Source organism: Lucilia cuprina, unplaced genomic scaffold, assembly GCF_022045245.1.
Source record: "Lucilia cuprina isolate Lc7/37 unplaced genomic scaffold, ASM2204524v1 Scaffold_6919, whole genome shotgun sequence".
In the NCBI taxonomy this organism is placed as follows: Eukaryota; Metazoa; Arthropoda; class Insecta; order Diptera; family Calliphoridae; genus Lucilia; species Lucilia cuprina.
Window position 1 is genome coordinate 1 of NW_025811859.1, and position 1,081 is coordinate 1,081.

The 1,081-nt window shown below is 34.5% G+C and overlaps 1 protein-coding gene across 1 annotated transcript; it reads left to right on the forward strand.

Annotated features, from left to right (window-relative positions):
- Positions 1-5: 5 nt before the first annotated feature.
- On the forward strand, positions 6-930 carry LOC111685435 (something about silencing protein 10; the record flags this gene model as incomplete). The annotated part of the gene is made up of 1 exon (XM_023447704.2): positions 6-930. A coding segment is annotated over one exon (819 nt), but the record flags the coding sequence as incomplete, so codon positions are not given.
- Between the last annotated feature and the right edge of the window lie 151 nt (positions 931-1,081).

The window sequence follows — 1,081 nt, forward strand, 5'->3', positions numbered from 1 at the left end:
TGGTGGGTGATTTTGAAGGTTATTTGGAGGAAATACAACAACTACATGCTCCCGTTTTGAGACATGTGCATGAAAACAATCTAAATATGATACCCGCCTTGCAGTTTGCTCAACACTATCAGAATATAGCCTTGACTTATTGTTCCAATTTGGCATTTTATTTACTGCTTAAGGCCAAAAGATGTTCCATAGAAAATCATCCCATTATACAAAGATTAACTCAACTAAAGAAACTCTTAAATCAATTGGATGATAAACACGAAAATATTATTAAACCTCAATTGGAAGCTTTACTAGAACGCATACAAGATGGTGATGAATTTGAAATATTAGATTTGAAAAATGTACCACCACCAGAGGGCGAAGAAAAGCCGACAAAACGTAGTAAGAAACAAACACAATTGGGTATATTATCGGCTTATGGTGATGATGAGGATAATGCCGCTGAAGAAGGTCCAGCTAAAAAGAAAAACAAAATGGAAAATGATATCGATTTGGCTACTTTGGCTGAAATGTCTTCAGATGATGGTGATGAGGACGATGATGATGTCAATGAAATGGGTGACGAAGAAGAAGAAGAAGAGGAAGGAGATGCTGAATCCCGTCGTGGTATTACCTATCAAATTGCCAAGAATAAAGGTCTTATGCCTCATCGCAAGAAGGAACAACGTAATCCTCGTGTTAAACATCGTGGCAAATATCGTAAGGCTTTGATTCGACGCAAGGGTGCCGTACGCACAGTACGTAAGGAAACTTCCAGATATGGTGGTGAAATTTCCGGTATTAAAGCTACTGTTAGTAAGAGTGTTAAGTTTAGAACTTAATTTTGAAAATGTAAATAATTTTTGCAAATTTTTTTTGGTGTTTAAAAAAAAGCTTAAAGATCAAAAGTGTTTGAAAAATAAATTTTCTTTGATTTCAAATTTGAAAGGAGAAGTGTTTGAAGAAGAGACTATCGACATGTTTCTAGATCAGATTATAGACTATTTTATTGACTAAAATATAAACGAGTCTATAGAGGAGTTAATAGACCATGTTATAAAGGAGTTTATAGAAGAAACTATAGTTTATAGACCAGTTT